Below are 20,230 nucleotides of genomic sequence, written 5' to 3'. Positions count from 1 at the left end.
ACACACACATATACACATACACACACAAACACACATACACACACACTCACACACACATACACACACAAACACACACACACTCACACACACACATGCTCACGCACAAAATCACAGGCCTCTGGGGACAAACTTTAACAGTATAATACTATAGCTACCTAATTTTTATGGGTCAAGCATGAAGGCATGAGAATGATTGGATAATGATGCAGCTGATGATATTGTTGATATTAAAGAAAGAAAAATTACAAGACAGAAGATGTGTGATATTCATGTGTTTATTGAAGCCCAAGATACCTTGTTTCCATAGTTATTATTATCATAAATATTATTTGCCTTATATTCAGATATTAATATCAGATAATGTTTCTATAAATAAATCCATGTTAATAAACTGACATAAATAAAATGTATACTTATAATAAATAAACTTACATATATAAAGTATTGGTTATGGAAGTGAAGTTAATAGGCTTTTTTTTCTAAAGGAATGAGAGGTAATCTCCTTTGAGGAAATAAACAATTTTTTTAAATACATTATTTTTCTGTTGTATCATCAGTGACTAATGTCAATGAATCGTTGTGGTTAGCAAGTCTACCTCTGGTGTCATGGACAAGTTGACACTGATTCTCTTTTTCAGCTGAGCCAGGTTTCATGTGAAATTTTCTAATGATGGTGGAATTTAGCCTCTCACTTTCCTTTAGTCAAAAAGTCCGTTCAGGAATCTCATTGTTCTTTTCGGCAGGCAGGAAGGACCAGTTATTCGTTTTCCAGCTTCTCTCGATCAGATGCAAGCGTTTCTCAGGGACAAAAACAGCAGATCCAGCTCCCCGATCGCTTTGATCTCTCCGCTCTCTCCGAGCTATGAAAATAAGAACACAAACTGATTTGAGCACGTGTCGTTTTCTAAGGAGGTACTCGTTAGAAAGGCGTGGCGCCATTTGCTGGCTGAACACCAAAACCAAGTATCAGCCTTCTCTAGAAGATTAATAATCAACATAATATATTTTTAGCATGAGCCTAATATGGTTTACCAAAGACCTTAAAATGATGCCTTTCTGACCTGAGGACACTACAGGCATCTATATTACTTCCATTTCACACCCACGAAGCTATTGATGGGCCTATTAATCCACTCCGTTGAACCTTGCGCACAAAGGTCAGTTATCACACCGTATCCCACAAATTACACGATCACTTGTCAATTCAAAGTAAATTTTAGTGGGGGTTGGAAAAAAGGTTTGTTCAGCTCCTAACCATGCTAAGCAGCAGAAAGCCATACTGAGACCTGGAGATGCTAAGGGCTAAGCCGGCAGGGCTTGACCTGACACAGAGCCCTCCGCCTGACCATGATCAACTACTGATGAGTGCTCAACCCGAAAGCTTTGACTCAAAGACACACATATGGACCCATGTAGTCAGGCTTTGCCTGTGCTCGCTTTCTTAGCAGAAGAAAAAACACGAGGCAAGTAACAGATTTCCAGTTTTTGCAAAGAGGAAGTCTGGAGTGTCTGTTCCGTTGCTTAAACTAGTAAAAGTCCAGATAGGAGTCATAACATCCCTTCGTTCCTCCTCCATTAGAGGGCGAAAAGGCTGAGACTCTCATCCTCAACGGAGAGACAAAAAACCCCGATTCAAACGACAAAGCAGGTCCCTCTGTAGTCCACCGAATCCACTAGCCTTGTTCTAGATCGTTCCAAGAAAAATCCTCTCATGGGGGATTTGTAGATTTTCAAATCCTCTACGTTCTGTTCTCCTTTCCTTTCCCGCCTTCCTCTCACATGTTGCCTTCCCAGACTTCCTTTGTGATGATACCCAAGCACGCTATTTTGTATCTTAAAGACTCCCAACCCTGGGAGTCCGGAGCGCTGCCTCCCAGCATTGGCACAAGCCGTCCTCCAAGCGCGTGCTCATGGGACTGGCTGAACTAAGTTTTCTGCTAGCTCTAGAGTTTGACTTACAAATTTAGGAACAGATTGAACGATCTATAGACCCGGCTAGACGCACGTTCAGCTAAGCAAGTAATGAACCAGACAGTAGACAAATCAAGTAAAATTTTCCAAAGTAAAAGGGTCTGGGAAGCAGAGAACGAAACCCTCGCTTGCCCTATTGGATGGCTTAGAATTACGGCTTGTCAGTCATACCTGTTTCACGGTTTCCTTCAGACTTTCGACGTTGTTCTGGATGTGCTGATCATCGCCGCTGATGTGCTACAAAACAAAAGCACACTCACTAACAGAATCTTGCCCGATTGAAGCCCAATACCTCAGTGCATCTGAGGCATGTGACCATTCACCTGGAATAGAGGCGTTCAGTCATTTTTGCCTTCAGTGACCTAGATTTCGCGGTGACCTAGATTCTCTGAGCGCTTTCGTTCTCTGGGACCCTGAAATCCAGGTCCCTCCCTCCCTTACTGAAGAGCTGTCTTCCTCTTTGGGAAATCTTTGCTGAGGTTTCCACCGGTAGCAAGCAAGGTAGAAAGGAAACCTGAGCTGAACCTCCTCAAAGGTGGAAGTGTAGCTCAAGAGATGAGCATAAAGTTTCTCCTGTGAAGAGGAAAGCCTTCCCTAGATGCCAGCTCTCCCTCAATCTGCCCGCTCCTCACGGCTATGTTTCATAGTTTGGGGTGTCTGGAAGCATCAAACTCACAAGCTGATTTTTCTTACCTTTCCATCACATTGAAAAGGAGTGAGCTTTGCACACCCCAGACCAGGAGGCATTTCCATCTCCCTTTTTCCCTTCAACTTTTGCTCTGTGCCATTCCCTCTCCACAAGTACTTGTACTCAGTGGATCTCCCTGTCCACAAGTACTTGTACTCAGTGGATCTCCCTGTCCACAAGTACTTGTACTCAGTGAATCTCCCTCCCCACAAGTACTTGTACTCAGTGGATCTGTTTCTGTATCTAGGCCTTTTTTCTTACAGTTCCCAACATCTTTCTCATCATACAGAAGTGGAGTTGCTTTCTTTCCACAGGTAAAACAAGTAAGACTTCACTCATACAAATTCAAAGTATTATTCAATTGAAGCCAAAGTGATCGCTTTGTGACCTATTTCAAGTGGCCTCTGATGGTGGTGTTGCTGAGGCCCTCCTCACACTTGTGAAGAGAAAGAGGGAAAGACCACAGGTTCTAACTGGAATAGGAGAGGAAGAAAGATGAGCATAGGTCGATCGAACCAAGAGAAAGACTTACACAGGGGCTGAGCTGGTTACTGAGCTTGGTCAGGAAGGATACCACCTCCTGCATGTAGGGCTGAAATCTGTCTGACTGGGGAAGCAGAACATCTTCAAGGGTGAAGTTCAGCACCTGTTTCATCAGGTAGCATTGATCCTTAGCCTGTAGGTAGACAGGAAACATCAGGGGTCACATTGCAGAACATCCCAGAGGATCCATCAGCTACTGCAGCTAACCCTGAATGGATACGCTCCCTGCTCATCACAAGGAGAACTTACATTGACTCCTCGGAACAGTTCCTCCCCGATGAGCCGGACATCTGTGTTGTTATCTGCAAGGCTGGCCTGGAAGAGAAAAAACCCTAAGTGTCTGGATGACATGAAGGTTGAAGAAAAGCGTGTAAGTAGAGATGTATGTCCCCCAGTAGGTCTCATGAGTGGCTACTGAGAGTATGCATTCAGAAGAGAGGACAGAGAGGAAAAGTATGACAGTAAAAGGTGGCTCTCTAAATACTCCTCTGTAGATAAAATCTGGCATATGCATCCTAAAGACCAAAATAGAAAAAGGTCCTGAAACCCTGAAATAGAAACAGAAAAAGATCTGGTCCTTAAAGGGTCTCTAAAGAGACATGGAAAACATAAGTAGAGAGCTACGGAGATAAAGTCCCCGTAAAGAGTTTACAAGTGCTTCAAAGAAGAGAGAGAGAGAGAAAGAGAGAGAGAGAGAGAGAGAGAGAGAGAGAGAGAGAGATGCAGCCATACCTCCTTGGCCAGCATAAAGGTGCGGTTGACAATGTAAGGCTGCTGGAAGTTGGACACATCAAGCTTGCATTGGGAGTTGATGGGCAGAGCATCTGCCTCCTGGGCCCACAGGACAATGAGAAGCAGGCAGCTGGCAGCCAAAGTCCCCATAAGGGAAAAGCTGGTAGATTTCTGCAGGATAGCCATCACAGACCGCACAAGTGTCAACAACTGATAACTGGTAGGAGTACCTGTTAGCAAGAGAGCAAGAGGCAAACAAATCAGGAAAACATGTTCCTTGGGTAGCATGGCACCAAGCAGATCAATTCTCTGTACCGGTCTGAAGTGCTTACCTGTTTAGGTGTCTCTGCTTGTGATAGGAGAGGCAGAAGTTGCTGCTTTTATAGCCATTGGGACACCAGGTTTTTTTTTTTTCTTTTTGGTACTGTGAACAATATGACATCAGACATTATCTAATTTCCAGTCCTGTCTTCTAAGAAGTACCTAACCACCATAGGAGGCCACAAAGGGCTACCTCTGAACCTTCCCACCTTGAGATGCGAAGTCTTCCCTAAAACGTCACTGTTAGGGCGGAGAAGGTGCTTTTGCCCACAAATCCCAGAAATCTTCTAAACTCTACATGGTTTTCAAAGAAAGCAATGGCTTTGCCGTAGTAGGTTCTGATTGAGTAGAACAGCCTTTGATCTCCTGTAGATACTGAGTCAGCATTTTGGTCACGGCTCATTTTCCCATCAACTTCATAGATTCTTATCTCTTCAGAAGTGACCAAAAATAAAAGACCCATGTCCTATATTCTGTGCTTTCAAATAGGCAATAATGAAAAGTTGGAGATTATTTCAATTTTTTAAAATAATTATATCTCTTTTTTTTTTAGTGTATGGAATTCTAAACTATAACTAGCTTTAAAAAAAATAAGAACATTGGCTTTTCTCATAGCTCCCATTCCCACAGAATGGTCTCATTAAGAGACTATTTTTTAAGTGAGCAAACAATTATGGTAGATACAAATACAAAGGTTTTACTGACAAAATTATAGCCAAGATTAATTTAAGTTTGGAAATAACCATAGTGAACAATCTTGTCGGCATTTTAAGCATAGATTTCTAATAAAATACTACTATACATTCACTAATTCACTCTGAAATTTTACTTGTGCAAGCACAAGTCTTGAAATATTATTTTTAAATAATCTTACAATAACTCATAAGTTATAGATGGATATCTGAAGAAGAGAATCTAAAAAATACAGGGATCGATTGCTTGTTGGCTTGAATTCATTGAATCCCAGATAGCACCTTAGGAAAGTCTTTCCTAAGCAGAGGGAGCAGGAGAGAAGAGAGGCTATGACACGCCAATGCCTACATCTAGACTTGAATGGGAAGTCATGAAAATCACTTTGATGAGATTTTTCTCCTTTCAGCTAATTGAGAACAAAAGTGTTAAAGAACTGGAGAAGGGGCTCAGGTTACTGTAGAATCTTGATCTCTTGAGAGGTACAGACTCAAGGAGTCAAAGCCGGCTGAGGACAGTTTGGTGTCGCCTTAGCAAAAAGAGGCAAAGGAGGGGTACCAGTGAATGAAGCCATCAGATCTCTGTTCTATGTGGAATCTTAAAAGCACTAACATTTGGGGCTGGAGAGAGAGATGCCTGTGAGTGTTTAAGAACATTCGCTGTAAGTCCAGAGGACCTGGAGTCCAATTCCCAGCATCCACATGGTGGCTCACAACTATCCATGACTCCAGTTCCAGGATATCTAACACCTTCTCCTGCCAAACCCCACCCCCACCCCAGGCACCAGGCAGCACTTAGTCCAAAGGGATACATGTAGGTGAAACATCCATACACAAACATCGATTGTGTGAATATTTTAATAAAAAGATTAAAACATTGAATCTATAAATGCAGAAAGTAGAAAGGTAGTCGTCAGGGACAGAAGGTGAGAGGTTGGAAAGTCAAAGAGCATAAAATCACAAATAAAGGAACATGTGCTCAAGGACTCCATTGTACAGCAGCAGACTTCAGTTGTTGACACTATATTATAAGCTCAAAGATTGTTTAAGGCATAGACTTCAAGTTTACTTCCCGGAAGAAAACATTAGCGTGTTGGTTCATACTGAGATTACCTCCTCTTAGCCCTTCCACACTGTCCCTGCATAGTCAAAGTGCCATGTTATAAATATATGCTATATTTGGTTTTCATTTTAAGAAATATTTTCATAAATTAGAAGAATCTTGAACAAGTGATAGACATTTTAGGGGCTTGTTTATGATCCTAAGACAAAAACCAAGGCAATGCTTCCGTATCTGATTGTCTAGTGTATGAAGTACGGAGGTCTTTGACCAGATTTCTGTGTGATAACACAAGCACTCAAGCTCAGCATATTCTGGAGAGGTCAGATGGGCTTTTGTTATTTGGCCTGGGAAACTGACAAACATACATAAATTTATTTCCATTGGAAAAATAAGTTTTGACATCATTGAATTATATGTTTTGGAGAAGTCTGCCTCTTTCATCTTTGTAACTATAGCAATGTTACACCCTCAGGAGGGGACTGTTAAAAGCATGTTAAATGAAAGAGTCGTGATTTAAATAATTTACTCTCATTGGTAAAAATAGAGGTAATTTGCTTTCCTGGCTCTTCTAAAATTGGACTTTGATCTGCTTCCACTTACTAGTTTCATTCTTGACTCTGGATAGGGAATAAATAACTGTGAGGGGAGAAAAAAAATATAATGGCAAAAAAAACCCTGCAAAGCAATTTAATAGCAACATATCTCTGCTTCATAGCCTTCCATGTGTCATATTCTCCAACAAACAACCCGCTAATGTGAGTGTTAACATACGGGGATTTCGTGAGTTTGACTACGATTCACCGAAATGAAATGTAATATAATCTGGGGCTGTGTGTGGGTTTCTGAACAGTTGTAGACAGAATCTCAAACATGGTTGCTGTCAGGATAGATTAAAGATGTAGCACATAGATGGTTTTAAAAAAAAAAAAAAAACAGCAGCAAGAGGCAAATGTACTGAGTGACCTCTGATTACAACAGGCTTTCTCTCCAGTGGGTTCTTCATGAATTTTCAAGTCACCGGCAATAGAATCACATCAGCATCGTGTTCCCAGATCCCAGACAGACACCTCACGGGTGTTCTTAGATCTCCTCAACAATTCACCTGGTCTAATGCTGGGAGGAGCTGACCAGGGTCCCCGTCCAGAAGACCTGCTGTCGCTGTTTTGTTCTCTGTACCATAGAGAATAGCACTTGGCAAGCTGCAAGTGATGAATAGATTTTTACTGACTTAATGAATAAACCTACTTTCTGTTCGTTGACAGATGCATACAAATCTGCGTCTGGGAATGCGGTCATTACAATACAACTCTCTGTATGAGAAGGAAGCCTTTAGTCATCTCGGGTGAAAATATTCATCAGATTTCTCTTGCCAATGTGTATGATCATTTTTCCACACGAGCTCATGCACGTGTTTAATACCCATCTCTACGCATGTATCCTTCTAAGATAGATAGTATTATTGAGTGTGTACAACTATTTTATTTTATTGGGCAGTTTTCTCCCTTGCCTTCTTTTGTCACTCAGTATTACGGTCTCGCAATCTGTTCATGTTGCTCTGTGTCGCCCCTGCTTCAAGCTTAGTGACTCACACTGAGCACGCACTACATTTTATTTGCTCATTTCTCTATGATAAGAGCCTAAATAGCTTCCAGTAGCTCAGAAAGCCGACATTGCAACACTAAGCAACCTCATCCGAGCCATTCTCAACGTATTTTGAAAAGAACTTTTTTTTTGAGGGGCTGGAGAGATAGCTCAGTAGTTAAGAGCACTGGCTGTTCTTCCAGAGGACATGGGTTCAATTCCCAGCACACACATGGGGTGACAATGATTGTAACTCCACTCCCAGGCAAAGCACTGCCTCTTCCAGCCTCCATGGGAACTGCACGCCTGCACATGAAACACACATGTACCTGCAGGGAAAACACCAAGACACATAGAAATAAACAATAAATATTTAAAGCATTTTTGAAATATTTACCCAAGAGTAGGTCTGCTGAATTATGAACATAAGTTTATTAGCTTTTACTAAATACCCCAGTTTGTTCTCTGGAAAGGCAGTATTAATCTACAAATTCATAAAAGTGAAATCTGTGTGTTAGCAATCCAGGGGACGTCAGGGTCCCCTCTTGGAATTCTTAGTCTCGTTGACCAAAGAATTTAAGAATGGACTCAATAGAAAGTTTAAGGACATTTTTACCAGAGTTTTAAAAACAATAGAGCAGGAAAGTGGTGACTCTCAGTAGCTGCCTGGAGAAGAAGGACACAAGAAAAAGAGCCACTGCTTCTCCTCAAGCCGGCACAGAGGCCAGCAGCCACATGGCAAGGGGAGTCTTTAAATCAGGGGTTCTCAGCCTAGTGATCTTGACCCCCAAAGATCATAGGAAAACACAGATACTGAGATTTTTATTCATAACCATAGCAACAATACAGTTATAAAGTATCAAGGAAATGATTTCATGGTTAAGGGTCCCCATGATAGGAGGATCTGCATTACAGGGTCGCAGCTTTAGGAAGGTTGAGAATCAGTGACTTAGAGTCTTACATCTGAGTAACATTTTCCTTATCAGAAAAAAGTCATTAGTGGGAAACAGTGCCCAAAGAACATCTCATATGGGTTTAAGCTTCACATCTGGGATGTGTAATACTCTGGATCATATGTATGTATGTATGTATGTGTATATATATATGTATATGTATATATACGTATATGTATATATATGTATACATACATATACATACATATACATACATATATATGTATATATATGTATACATACATATACATACATATACATATATATATATATATATATATATATATATATATATATATATATATAATTTTAATCTTTGGCTAGATTTTTCTGTTGGGTGTTTAGCACCATGAAAATGGGCAAAATTAATTTTTCTTTTTCTTTTTTTATCAAAGTAGGTTGGGAATTTGATCGTTAGGAGTCACTTGGGCATGAGAAGAACCTCTGGATCCTCTAGCCTCTCTCTTACTGTCTTTCTCTTGCTCCACCTAAGTGAGGACAAGTCAAAGGACTTTCTTGACCATGGCCTCATAGGAAGTCCTGAGGAAGTTTTCCCTCGGTATCGACCCATCTCTTTGTAAACTGGACACTGGTGACAGTCCATGCAGTGTGGTCTCCATGGCCTCCCTGAACAAGCAACATCCCACAGTTACAGGATATCTCAAGAGTTGTCCCCACAGACACCCCCCTCCAAGACCTCATTGACCTTGGAGAGCAAATGTCAAAATAGTGTTCCTCTAAATAGCTCTGTCCACAGTAGTAGAGGCCTCAAAGTCTTGTTGAACAGCTAGAAGGTCGATTACACCCATCTGGAACACTGTGCAGTATTTAGATAAAGAGTGGTCAAAATTCAAACTTTAAAGTAAACTTTGATTGGACGCATACTTTCGTTCTTTAGGCCAGAGGTAATTGTTACCGAGAGCAAGACAGTAGTTCCATTGACTTAAGCAGAGGTTTGATTGACTTTTGACCTTAGACATTTTAAGATCACATACCATCTCTAAGTCTTGTCTTTTACATATCTTAAATAGTTTACTCAGACATTTGTAACTTGTATAAGTTTTCCAGATTTCTTCCCCATTTCAGGGACATCCAACCATCTTAATCTTCATACACAAATCGTTAGTTTTGCCGTTTGTTCCGTCCGTGATTTTGAGTACTAAACAACGTCTGTTCCTCCTCATAAGGCCCCAGTGACAAAGTAATAGTCAACTCTGCCAAGTGTTTGCTCTGATGAAACAAGTTAATTTTTTGGACTTATTTGCAGAACACGGGTAAGGGGTTATTGTGGGGAGCACAGGAGATGTAAAAGCAGACACATTAGATAGTCTTCTTCACTCAGCCTGGATGATAGCGTCTCCATAGCAACATAGGTAAAGCCCCTTCTCCCTAGTTTCCCCAACCTATATTCTCTTGCTCCTCCACAAGATCTCAAGGCCACATATCAAGGGCAGAATTGAGTACTTCTGGCTTTGAGGGGCCTCTGCGGTGAGGTCCAATTACCCTGCCCACGTTCTCCTTCTAAGAAGGAGCATTAGTAGTCTAAAAACCCAACTGCATAGTAATCTTTTACAGACAGACAGACATAGCTGAAGTCAGGAGAAGGCAGCTGACTGGCTTAGAAGACAGTGCCATGCAACACCATCTTAATAAAAGTTTAACCCAAACTATGTACATAGCATCACATAATTAATATTAGCCATGTAGATGCTGCCAAATCATGGACTTAGTAAGTTTTCCAAGTAAACCTTAAAGAAAATCCAAGACAGTCAAAAACTCCTTTTAAATACAGTCCAGAGAATAATCTGGTGCTTTTGGTTTTGAGTGAGTGTGGGCAGCAGAGAGAAGCAGCAGACACACAGCAAAATATCAACTAAGAAACGGCAGAGATCAACTAAAGAAACCTTGCTGAGAGTCCAATGACAGAGTCATTGCTTGAAGTTTGTTGATGATGGTGATGGTGGGGATGATGGTGATGGTGATGGAGGGTCCTCTCTGTCTTCCCTATGAATGAGCAACTCGGCTGCCTTACTGTGGTCACTCTTCTGTCATGAGGTAAGCAGTAGCAATTGCTCTTGGAAATAGTGAGCCCTTGGCATAGGAAATTCAAAGAGTGGGAAGATCTCCAGAGTTCTCAGTGGTACCAGGAAGACATGGGTATCACCATTTTAGCTTATGCCATGTGGTTATATTAACAAACATGCCAGTAAAGTCACATGGTTGTCAACATCTCGATGACGTCACTAACTGAAGTGATGGTCAAGCCATATGGCTTGTTTTATTCAATATGATGGTCTTCAGTTCTATTCGCTTTCCTGAAAATACTACAGGTTTGTTCTTTATAGCTAAATAATACATTCTATCTACCTGTTCATAAGTTGGCAGATGCCAACGCTGATTTCAGAACTCCCCAATTATACATGCTGTCAACAATAAGCCTAGATAAGCAAGTGTCTTTGTGTATATATGCCCTTGGTATATGCCCAGGTATGGGATAGCTTGGCCATATGGTATTTGGGTTTTAGTTTGGGGGTGAGGGGCTCTATACTGATTTGCATAATTGCTGTGCTGATTTGCATTCCTAACCACAATGTCTAGATGTTCCCTCTACTCCATCCTCACCAGCATTTGTTGTTTGATTTCTTAATGCGAATCATTCCAACTGGGGCAAGATGGACTCCCAGCATAGGTTTAGTATTTTGTATTTGTGTTTCTCTGATGGCTAAGGATGCTGGACAATTTTCCATGCATTTTTGACAATTTCTATGTCTTTCAAGAACTATTTGTTCAAATATTTTCTATGTCTTTCAAGAACTATTTGTTCAAATAAGTTTTGCCCATTCATTGGCTGAGTGATTGTTATTTGGGTTGGAGCGGGGAAGGGGTGTCGGGGGAAGGAGTAATGATTTCTCTCTCTCTCTCTCTCTCTCTCTCTCTCTCTCTCTCTCTCTCTCTGCTCTGCCTGGATCTGAGGTTCTTGTTCTGTTATTAACTCTATGTCTTTATCCGTCATCGTTCTATATAAAAGGATGACTCTAACATCGCCTACCTTCTGGAATGGTTGACATTCTGCATAAATTTCTCAAGGTTGCTCCTCAAGTATAATGTTTGAGAAGCTTGCGACATTCGCAAGGCGCTTCTTTAGGAATAAGATACGGAACAAGCAAGTCGAGAGCCAGAGATCCGGCACCGGAACCGGACGCTCAGTCTTGCGCAGATCAGATCTGCTCAGTCGCTGAGCCTTGTTCCTCACTTGAAACCTTAGCACAAATCTGCACTCTCTTTTGTCAAATTATCCTTTCCTTCACTTCTTCTTTTGAAATATGTCTTGATTCAGGAAACTGTTCCACATTTTTTTTCTGACAAAAAACATAATGTTCTTGTGTGGCACTAGGGACCACGGTTACATCCGCAGTCTTTTTCGTTTGGACAATAAATATCCACCAACGGTTTCCAGTTTGGAGACCACTACAAGGAAGTTGCTGTTTAAAATGACCTCACAGATATTTGCAATGTATCTTCATCAAATCCAGAATACATTTTTTAAAAAATCTTGTAAATCCATGAGGAAAAAAAAACAAAGCAGATGCTTAGACATGCACTCTGCAAAGGAGATTGTCCCGACAAACATCTGTCAAGAGATTAATTTAATCAGCACAAGGAAATGTAAAGTCAAAAGCTATGCATGTTGACTGAGAGTGTGACTCACTTGGTAAAATTCTGTTGTATGAAGCAAGAAGGCTGAATCAGATATAGTGGTACATCCCTATCCTCTCAGAGGTGGACGAAAGAGGATCAGAAATTTAAGATCACCCTGGCCTACATAGTAAGTTCAAGGCCAGCCTGGACCATTACATGATACCAAGTCTCAAAATAAATAGAAAGAAGGAAAGAAGCCATTCACCAGAATCACTTAAATTAAAAGGAATGTTGCAAGTATCACAGAAAATGTAACTGTAACAAGCCCTTTGAAGAGCAATTTGTTACCGCCTCTCTTTGATTGACTGGTTGATTGATTGATTGATTATATTTTATAATTAGTTTCTGGCAAGTGGAAATATTGCTGAGATTTTTTTCATTAATCTTTTAAAGTTTTTTAATTTATTCTTTGCTCATACACTGCATCCTTTCAGATGCTGTTCAGCAGCGTCTTCTGAAGCAATGCAGATAGGAGATACAAAGCCTGTGACTCAACTATGCAGTTTCTAGCCACACACACTCAACAAAAATGAGTGTGCACGCCAACAGCACATACATATAACATATGCACACCAACAGTATTCCCAATCACCTTAAACTGAACCCACTGAAACAGATAAAGCATCACTTAATGGTATATTAGAATATCATACAGCAACGAACGAAAATGTTTCGCCATGCAAGGGAAGAGATGGATTTCCTAAACAGATGTTGAACAAAAATGTCAAACAGAAAAATACAAGCCTTGTAATGGAGTTCAGGTAACATTCCAAAATAAAACAAAAAAATAAAAAAACAAACAAACAAGCGAAACCAGTCTATCAAAGTGGTTAACTCTAGGTTAGGCAGAGTCAAGAACAGGTGAAGAGGGGCTCCTGGGATGTTTTTTTCAGGTGGCTGATTGTATGGGCGTGTTAATCTGGCAAAAGAGTCATCAGACTGTGTGTTCTTTCTTTTTTTTTTAACTCTTCTCTGTGTTTCACACTTGAACATCTTTGAGGTGATCCTTAGAATCGATTGAACGTTTTCAGGGGCCTCCCTGCCCTCCTTTTCTCTAAACTAGGCTATAGTCCCAGGGCTTTGTCTTCTCCTTCTGTACCTCCCAGGAAGTGGTCTGAGTTGATCTTCACTGTGTGTTCAGGACATCTGCTGTGTGTTAGTGCTGTCCTCGGCTTTGAGGCATATAAAATGACTACCAAACAGCTCTTTGAAGACAAGGGGTAGAGAGGGGAAAGGGAAGGAAAGAAGGCAAGCCTGAAAGACTGCCTAAGCGTAGATGGGCCAGGCCTTGTACCAGCACCGCGGCAGCAGAGAGACTGTCTAAGCATGGATGGGCCAGGAAGCCACAAGCACCATGGCAGCAGTCACAGGGGCCCTTAATAGCATCTGTGAAGAGAGAAGTTGGCAATGCTCACTGCCCTACAAATACTTGAGCCATTGGTATGCAAAATTTAGAGCTAGTTTATGCCCTATGACACAAAATGCTTTTTCCTTAGCCTTAATTTGAACAACCTGAAGAGATTTTAGGAACTGTTTTGGTCCCAAAGAGTGTGCATGACCAGTTCAAGTGACCTAACATCTAACTAACACATCCAGATTGTACACATGGCCCACGGAGGTCCCTGAGAAAGGAAAGGGCACCTAGACAAAGACTCATGGGATAAAATCTGCTGGCGCTAAGGGGGGTTTGGCTCAGTCTGAAAACAGAATCACGTGACTGACCACAGCTATGTTAGTCTGGATATTTTGCCCTGACCTCTCTTCCTAGACTCACTGGGCCCAGGAGGAATAAAGCCTTCCCCACAAGTCCCTTCCTGCTTCCACTAAGATGGTAGGTGGGGAGCCAGGGAGCCAGCCAGAGCAGAAGGAAACTTGCACCATTCTCCCCACAGAATGGGGAGGGGGCAAAGAATGGAAATAAGAATATGGGAGTTGATGAGCCCCTGAATTTGAGGGAAAAACAAAAGGCTTCCCTCTGGGATAGCCCTATGGATGTGGGCTGCACACCTAAGCCTGACTCTGAGATAGCCCCCATGGACATAAGCCACACACCTAAGCCTGACTCTGAGATAGCCCCCATGGACACAGGCCACACACCTAAGCCTGACTCTGAGATAGCCCCTGAGGACCCGGGCCGCACACCTAAGCCTGAGAATGCTAGGATCTTTGGTTGGCAGAATCTTGTTTTCAGCATCCTGTCTTGACAACTTCTTGACGGAGCCCAAGCAAGGTCGCATACAGAGTAAAATCAAAATTCTTCTATTTCTCAGCAGAGGCTGACAAGAGTCAAGTGAGTCACAGATGCTGATTCCTGCCACTTCCGTGCCTGTTGCTGTCCACACTGCCCACACTGTCCACAGAGATAAACACACAGAGAGGGAACTCATAGCCAACTTCACATTAAGGTAAGACTTCTCCAAGGAAGAAGTCAGACAAGCTGCGCCTGATCCAGGGCAGCCTTTGGTCTGATGTGTTTTTCTGTCTCACACAAACAACAGAGCTGCAGCCCATGGTCAAGCTCTTCCACATCCCCAGCCCTCCAGGAACAATGAAGTGTCTGCTCAGGCAACCTAAGGACTACCTGAAAGTCATCTTCAGGTGCTATGATTTTGCTCTCTGGGTCTAGTTCCCTCCTCACTGCTTGCAAATGCTCAGGCTGTTCGCTGGCATCCGTGAATGCTCTCCTGGGTGTGCTTGTGTAAACCACACACAACCTTTGCATCTGAGTCACACCGGCACACATACTAACTACATAGACTATGTCGTAGTCATAGTTGGAGGAACACAGTGCGTATCTGTAGCCACGACACTGGCTGGACTACACACCTGATCTTTCCATTTCTCTATGAACATTAGAAGCAATTGTCTGAATTTCTGCATGACCGTTATCTTCAAGTAGAACCTTCTGAAAGCAAAGCCGCAGAGCAACACAGGACAGCTGTGGGGACTTTGTGCCTCTTCCTCAGCCAGATTCATTCATTTTGTCACCTGAAGATTCTGCCTCCTCTGTTCCCTAGTCAGACTGTCATAAATCACAGAATTCATACGAGCCATAATTTTCAAGTGTCCCCCCCCATAGATTTTATCTTGTTCGATCCTTATAATAACCTGTCAAATCATGTAGCTCTACTTCCACAGGTAAGAAATACGAGGCTCAGAAAGACGACATGACTTCCTCCGGGTTGTATTGCTGCACAGTGATGGATCCAGAGTCAACGGAGGGCTCTTTCCACTCAGGAAGTTAGCTCAGCACTCTCTCTTCTGGGCTTGGGTGAGGAGCACACTTGGTCTGCAAGGGAGACTTGCTGGAACTCATGAAAATATACCAACCCCACTGCGTGCAGTATCCTGTGCCTGCTCCCATCGTACGGAGCACAGAACAATTGTAATTAAAATACTCTGACCCCATCTCTGTCTGTCAGGGAAGGAGGTATGGACACGTCAGTCTGTAATTGCTTCTTTCTGTAATTCCAGGAAATCATCACCATCATCATCACCATCATCACCATCATCATCATCATCGCCATCATCACCATCATTTCTTTCTCCGAGTCTCCTTCTCCCTTCCTCTGGCTTTCATTCTTCTCCCCTTCATGCTTTTCCCGGAATAACTTGAAGGAAAATAAAGAGCCTAGAAAATGACAATATGACCTCTCTGCCAAACTTCCAACTATATGATTATTCAAATGATCATGGGTCACTTTTTTTAAATAGAAAAATTTCCCATCCATTAGAAACAGATATGGACAGGGCATCAAGACAGATAAACGGGGAATGGCACGTGTTATCTGAGGCTGACCGGGAAAAGCTGCACTCACATGTGTCAGACAGCCTCCCTGTGCCATGAATCTCCCAGACTCAAGGCCTGGGAGAGCCACTCCTGGATTAGGAAGTGTCTGCCTCAGGAAACACTTCCAATTCTCCCTTATCTAAACGTGCATGTTTGCCCCCAAGGAGACCCGAGTTCCCCAGTGCTATCTGTGAATGTCACAGGTCTCCTCCAGGGCACCATAGACACAAAACACACTGACAACACACACAGCCTCTTCACAGGAAACTCCTTCCCCCTCTGCTGTTCACCCAGCCCTGGTGCCCTGACCTCTAAGAATATTCAGAGTTTCCCCCAGGTGAGACATACTCCCGGCACGGCACCCGATATTCTAGAATGGTGGTTCACAATCTTCCTGATGCTAAGACCCTGTAACAGAGTTTCCTCACACAGTGGTGAACTCCAACCACAAAATCATTTCCACTACTACTGCAAAACTGTAATTTTGGTGCTGTTATGAATCGAAATACACATATCTGTGTTTTCCGATGGTCTCAGGTGACCCCTGTGAAAGGGCGTTTGACCCCCACCCCCAAAAGGGTCACGACCCACAGGTTGAGAACCACTGCTTAGGATCTAGGCACTACATCCTATCCAAGACTGTACATGACACCAGGTGCTAAAGACTTGAATGACCAACTAATCCATGTCTGGTCATAATAGCCGGGAAAAGTCAGATGTGTGTGGTTTTGCAAAGCCCTGGGCGTCATAGCTCAAAGGAGCAATGGGCAGAAATGTGGAGGACAATGACAGGATTGGAATAAAGCTTTGATACTTGTCCCTTGGCTACTTTTTTCATCTCTTATTCTGACCATTACGCTATGCCCTAATCCTCTGACTCTCTCATGGCATCTCTGTGACCTCTTTGGAAAGAGCTATGTTTAAGTATACTAATTGACAATTTAAAAAAAAAAGTAGATATTCTTTGATATCCTAGAATGGGTGGTTGCATTTTGTGGGGGGCACCACACCGATTGTTGGGGAGCACCACACTGATTGTTGAGGAGCACCACACCTATTGTTGAGGAACACCACATTGATTGTTGGGGATCATCACACTGGTTTCAGAGACCTCATTATGTGCTTCCTACTGAGTCGTCATTGACTCCTCTACAATGTCCAGAAAATCTCTTCCAGAGACTGCTCCAGGAATATAAGCTAATATCACGGTCACCTGTGGGATTTCCCCCGTGTCACCCTGGCGGTTTAGTATTCTCGACAATGACTGTAAGCTAAAGAGGGCTGAGGGAAAGAGCTGGAAACTAACATCACTTCACCTCAGGAGCCACAAACGTTTCCTTCTTTCATATCTTTGCACCCACAGATAGAACCAGACTGCCTTGATCTTTGCAGATAGTCCACCTTGCTGGAGATCTGCATCAGCTATGCTGTCGCAAGGTGACTTATTTCGTGAACTAAGGAGAAAACAGTCAGACTGGCAAAAGGTGGTTCATTATAAGAAATCAGAAGTTCTGCCATGCTAAATGGGCCTTCTGCTCAGATATCCCGGTCTATCTGCAAAGACTTTGTTTATATGTGTTTGCGGAAAAACCACACAAGCCAGTCGCTCTATGGCCATTTACTGAGTGGCTGCTATGTAGACAACCCTCATCTAACCCCTGTCATGTAGGAGGAAAAATCAAATTCTTCTTCCATGTGAATACATGTGTGGTATATGTGTTGTGTGTGCACATGTGGAGTATGTGCAGGCAGGAATGATGTGTGCCCACCCTGTGGAAGTTAAAAGCTGCCAAGTACTTAAACCATAATGAGCAAGCGGTGAAACTACTTCAACTCCAGGGAAAGGCTGGGGCATCTTCACAGAGACACAGATGGGGTCTTTTGTCATTGCAGTATGAGTCACTCTGGGTGTCAGAAAGAAGCTCAGATTTCTCAATCTGTGTAAGATATCTATATTGTATTTGTAACATGGTGACATGCCACCAACCCACTTAAAGCTTATGATAGCATCCCATGCCCTTACAGATAGGATCTCCCAGTGAACCCCGAGCCTCGGTGCTGGTTCTAAAGTCCCAGAGGCCTGTTTGTCAGTAACTCTCTCACACTGCCACTGTAGATACGTGCTACGCAGCTTTTCATGTGTGTCCTCATGACCTAGACTGAGGCGCTCATGACTGGGTGGCAAGCACCTAACTAGCTGAAGCATCTCCCCAGCCCGACATCCAAACTTTTCTTTAAAACTCAATTCAGAATCGATATAGTATCTTCATGCTCTTTGGTTAATATTTATTTAAGCTTTGGGATCATTTGAATGATAATCTTCCAGGCTGACAAAGAGTAAGCAATACACACACACACACCACATACACACACAAAGCTCAACCCAAGAGTGTGCAAGCGTCAGGTCTCAAATCATTTGAAACTGAAGAAATTGTCAGAAGAAGAAGGTAAATACTGCTTTGAGTTATTACCAGTGAGGAATCCATAGAAAGCTTTTGATAGAAAGTAACAAGACTGTATGTATTTGAAAAAAAATTTACTCCTGAAAGGGTACAGTTCATGTAGATTTTCTCTCACTGGACCTAATGAAAGGGTCTGACTAGAATTCTCTCCTGTGTCCTACAATATCCATTTAATTGTGATTGAGAAACTGAAGTGTGTTCTACCCTCAGAAGACACTTATCTCCCCAGCTCTAAGACAAGAGTTTTCTCTTAAATAGAATTGCTCGGGCATGGAAGAGAAGAAGCTGCCTTACAAGGAAGAGGTTCCTGGTGCATCTACAGAGCTTGCTCTGCAAAGTGTTGTGTGTCATCTGTTTATGAGTCTCACCGTCACCCTCCAAGGGCGATATTTCCAAGATGAGAAACTAGGACTCGGGAGGTGTATGTGACTGCTATTGGAAGAAACATTGGTTCAAGGAGAAGCAGAACAGCTTGATGCATTTAGACATTCACTGAGTCCCTACCAAGCGCCACTTGTTCTCCTAGGTCCGATGATCATGGTCATGACGGGTATGTCCCTGTCCTCAGAGAAAGATTAATGCACAGGTCTTTTACAAAGGCTGGCAGTGTACACTGTTTCAGGTGTCATGACACAGAGCCTCGGGGAAATACGTAGGTGTCCTTACTCCTGATGGATGGATGAGAATAGCTTTCTGTAAGAAGCGTATGAAGCAAGGACCCGAGAGATAACTGAGGAGCCAGGGTTTCGAGTGGAGCATGGTGGTGTGAAGAGGTGAGGAAGTATGCGCTTTGGCAAGAGAAATTAAGACGTGAGAAGGCCCTGGGTTAAGAAGGAAAATGACACGTCCTCCTAACTAGGGAAAAGGGTACCCCAGAGCAATAGGAAGAACAGTAAGGAATCTTCTCCTATGTGTGTGTGCCTTACCTCCTTCAGGCATGGGTCCCATGGCTCCTTCTCAGAGAGATTGTCCCTAATCACCCTGGTGTCGGGCGACACTCTCCGCCATAGGCACATCTAGCTTCCTGTTGTACTAGTTATATAATACAACTACATTGCCACAGAACAGAGTGACCCCAAAACCTGTCACTTAAAACAGCAAGTGCCTGCCATCTGCTTACCTTACCAAGGTTTCTTCTCAAGGTTGGAGTATCGTAGTTAAGATGTTGGCCGTGGCCTTATCTGAAGGCTTGAGTGGGCAGGAGTTTCACGCCCATGACTACTGTTTGGGGTCTCAGATCCTCCCCACAGTGTACTCTCTATAGGACTACTCATGACATAGTGGTTAACCCCTCCCCAGAGAAATGTAAGAAAGAGAAAGAGCATAACATTTTTTTGTGCCTTCTGTCCCAAAGTCACACACCATCACAACCACTCAGCTTTGAACATCTGAAACGAGTAACTACATTCAGCTCACGCTGGAAGGTGTGGGGAGGGGGGCAGAAATCAGGCTTAACCTCTTAGATAAAAGACAGCGAGAGAATTCGCACACACTGGAAATCACCAGATGTTCCCAGCTTCATCCCTCATTGTGGTGTTCGGGGCTGTAACATCCATGATTGCCTAACACAATCAATGTTAGTCAGCTGTTTACCGCTTGTGTGACATCACTGGAATGCAAGAGTGCAAGAATTTAATCAATTTTATTTGCTATTTGAATAGTCCTGACTCTTAAAACACGGCCTGGTACATAGTGAGAACACTGCATACACAGTGAGAACACTGCATACACAGTGAGA

At 42.7% G+C, this 20,230-nt stretch overlaps 1 protein-coding gene across 1 annotated transcript; it reads right to left on the bottom strand.

The window, feature by feature from the left end:
* Positions 1-261: 261 nt before the first annotated feature.
* Positions 262-4,163, bottom strand: Il22 (interleukin 22). The gene is made up of 5 exons (XM_028759107.1): positions 3,935-4,163; positions 3,452-3,517; positions 3,192-3,335; positions 2,143-2,208; positions 262-860 (listed from the first exon to the last, which is right to left on the bottom strand). The coding sequence occupies exons 1-5, from the start codon at positions 4,118-4,120 to the stop codon at positions 783-785; spliced, it is 540 nt and encodes a 179-aa protein (XP_028614940.1). The 5' UTR covers positions 4,121-4,163; the 3' UTR covers positions 262-782.
* Between the last annotated feature and the right edge of the window lie 16,067 nt (positions 4,164-20,230).

This window comes from Grammomys surdaster, unplaced genomic scaffold, assembly GCF_004785775.1.
Source record: "Grammomys surdaster isolate TR1022 unplaced genomic scaffold, NIH_TR_1.0 126271, whole genome shotgun sequence".
In the NCBI taxonomy this organism is placed as follows: Eukaryota; Metazoa; Chordata; class Mammalia; order Rodentia; family Muridae; genus Grammomys; species Grammomys surdaster.
Note: the sequence above shows the minus strand (reverse complement) of the source record. Positions and strands in the feature narration are given on the sequence as shown.